The sequence below is a fragment of the Tupaia chinensis genome, unplaced genomic scaffold (genome assembly GCF_000334495.1).
Source record: "Tupaia chinensis unplaced genomic scaffold, TupChi_1.0 Scaffold149011_1, whole genome shotgun sequence".
Classification (NCBI taxonomy): Eukaryota; Metazoa; Chordata; class Mammalia; order Scandentia; family Tupaiidae; genus Tupaia; species Tupaia belangeri.
In genome coordinates this window covers 151,909-154,929 of record NW_006208857.1, presented here as the reverse complement: position 1 = coordinate 154,929, position 3,021 = coordinate 151,909, and the positions used below count along the sequence as shown (strand labels likewise).

General features: G+C 63.0%; 1 protein-coding gene across 1 annotated transcript in view; it reads left to right on the top strand.

Moving 5' to 3' along the window:
- The first annotated feature begins 75 nt into the window (after positions 1-75).
- The window catches only part of CLSTN3 (calsyntenin 3), a 33,477-nt gene continuing 30,531 nt past the window's right edge, over positions 76-3,021 (top strand). The window contains exons 1-2 of the mRNA XM_006170773.3: positions 76-693; positions 2,974-3,020. Of these exons, the coding sequence (XP_006170835.1) occupies positions 630-693; positions 2,974-3,020 (111 nt within the window). The 5' untranslated portion in view covers positions 76-629. The remainder of the gene's footprint in view (positions 694-2,973; position 3,021) is intronic.

The following is a 3,021-nucleotide window of genomic DNA, read 5'->3' as shown; positions in this document are numbered from 1 at the left end:
GCGCGGCGCGGGGGGGGGGGGGGGTGGGGCCCGCCGCTCCTGCCGGCCTCGGGTCTGGGTTGAGGTCTCCCTCCCCCACCCCGGGCTTCTCGCTTCCCCATTCTCCCAATGTCCCTCTTACGGCCCACCCTCTCCGTGCCTTTCCAGCATCTCCCCCAGCCCCCGCAGTTCCTCTGCTCCCCCGAATTGCAGTCCGGGGGTAAAAAGCCCTAACACGTTCTCCCGCCCCTGCTCCCTGGTCCCATTGGTTCCCTCCCCCCCTGCAGCACCTGGCCCCCTCAGGCACCCGATTGGCCGGTGGCCCCATCAATCCTTGCCTGGCCTGCTGACGTCATCCTGCAGTAGCTGGGATGGGGTGGGAGTGAGAGAGAGAGTGAGGACGCTGGGCTTGAGAGGGAACGAGAAGCCACCGCAAGTCCCCCTCCTCAGTCTCCCAGCTTGGGGTCTGCCCAGGTCTGCTTTATGGACTAGCGCGGGCGGGCCGGCTCCTTCCAGTCACTGTCCTGCAGCCCGCCGCCATCCCCGTCCTCCCTGGAGAGCCCCTGCATCCCTCCCCCGAGGTGGAAAAAACAGGCTCGTGGCTCCCAGGGGAGAGCCATCGCCGGGTCCTGCCCTGGCCCTCGCGCACCATGACCCTGCTGCTGTTGCCCCTGTTGCTGGCCTCTCTGCTCCCCTCCAGCTCCTGTAACAAAGGTGAGTGAGGCGGGGGCTGCTCCCGAAGAGGGCAGCAGGCAGGCGCCGAGGGTGGGGGTGGGCGCAGGTGTCAGGCCCTCGGGCACATGCCAGGTGTGGTGTCTTTCCTGCCCACCGGCCCACCCGCTTGCTCAGACCTGTCTTCTCCTTGCCACGTCCTCCTCTGGTCCAGCTGCACCATGTGCATCCCCTGTTGGGGATCTTCGCCCGTCTGGTCCCACTCCTGTCCTGGGGCCTCCATCTCCCCCTCCCCACCGTCTCCTTGCTGGTAGACCTCTCCATCTCAGAAGAGCTTGCCCCCGAGATGACACCCATCTCTGGGCGCTTCTCCCTTCTCGCTGGGCGTGCGCACACCCTGGGTGTGTGGCGGATCCATCTGTTTGATCTCCAGCCCATCCTGGGGAGACACTGCTCCCCGCATCTCGCAATTCGGAGCACGTATGTCTCTGCGTGTCCCTCTGCATCCATGCCCTGACGCCTGCGGCAGCTGGGCTGGGGGTTACCAGAGCTGCCCTCTCTGGCTGAGGGCAGATAAATTCAGCTGTGTGAGGCAGCCAGAGGGGCGGGCAGGGAGGAGGGGAGGCAGGGGTCAGGGGCGGAGGGCTCCGGTAGGTGGGCATGATGGGGACAGGCAGGAAAGGGCAGCAGTGGGTGTGTGGGGGTGAGAGGGAGAAGGGGAGGCGGCGTGGGAGGGGGAGAAGAAGATGGAGAGGGTGAAGGTGGGGGCATGAATAAGCAGGAGAGAGGAAAATCCCGGAGAAGGGTGAGAGGCGAGGAAGGGGAGAACCCACGGGGAGGCTGGAGCCTGGAGGGAGTAGGAGGGAGTGGACATGGAGACAGCAGGTGGCCGGAGGAGAGGAGCAGGGACAAGCTCGGAGAGCAGGTTGGAGGGACATGGGAAGGGCCTGGCCCTGTCCTTGCGGGGCTCTGTCCTGCCAGCCACCCTCTCCTCCGTCTGGTTGGAGAGCTCACCTCGGTCTCCGACCTCATCCCGGCTGTTCAGCCTCCTGCCACTTCCTGTGCTGCCAAGCCGTTAGGGAAGTGGGTACGGTGGTCACCGGCATGACAGGGCAGCCGCGTAGGCTCCAGGAGGCTTGCTGGGGTGTGGCTGGAGGGGAGAATGGAAATGAAGGCTCTCACACCAGGAGAAACTGGGCTGAGGAGCCGGCGGTGACTCAGTTTCCCTCTGTGGTATGTCCCCCACCCGTGTCTAGCTGACGTGCTGTCACGATGTACTCTGGGAGCCCGGGCCCTGGCATGATGGATCACTTAGAGCAAGCAGCAGAGGTCGGAGGGGCGATGTGCATGGTGAAGGGAACACACTGAGCCCCCCCTCACTCTTTTCCGTGCCAGCAGGCCCTTGATCTTAGGGAGTGGCACAGGTCAACCGCGTCTGGTAGGAGAGGGGAGAGCTGGAGTCCGAGTGCACCTTCCACCACCCCGTTCTGGTCGGTGGCCATAGGGACGGTGGCAGCCGAGGGCTGGGATGACGTGCTGGGTCTGTATGAAAAGTGGGGTTCAGGGAGCGTGGGGCTGGGTGGCCCTGCAGAGGGCATCGAGTGCGCTGGTTCTGCGTGTGTTCTCTTGGGTGTGGGGGTGGGAAGCAGGGAGGGGATTTGTCATGTTTCTAGGACAGCTCGATAATCCCCTAGGATGTCGGCTGTACTGGGTCCAGGCAGTCATTTGGCATCGATTCCTCTCTCCGTCCCTGTCCCTCTCTGTCCCCCTCCCTCTGTCCTATATACCTTCTCTTCTCTCTCTCCTTCCTCTGCTCTGGGAGAGCTACCTCAGGCTGGGGCTTGGCTGGGAGAAGGTGCAATGAAGGGGACAGGGAGAAAGATAATCGGGAACTTAGGAAACTTCTAGATCTTCTTTTTCTCATCTTGGCTCTGCCCTTAATCCATCCCTTTCCTTTCCCTGGTAAAGGGGGCTGGTGCTCCCAGAATCCCCCATTCCCAGTCTTCAGCACACGAAGTCCCTATGGAAGACTCCCCCATCTTCTGGGTGTAGTTCCCAGGAGAGGAAGTGGTCTCCTTGCCCCCAGGGCGTGCCATGGTCGTGGAGACTGTCAGCTGTGCTGTGGGAGAAGGCCTACCGACCTACCGGGACCTAACCGTGTAGGAGCTTGTTCTCGTCTTCAGCGCTGTCTCCTGCACAGTCCCTCCGGGGGGTGGAGAGGGTGATGGTTCTGGGGTGTGCGTTGTCTGGGTCAATAAGAATTTCTGGGAGTGGAGGTCCTGCTCATAGGTGCTTCTTCTGCTCTCCCTGGGGTGGGGCCAGCCAACAAGCACAAGCCATGGATCGAGGCAGAGTACCAGGGCATCGTCA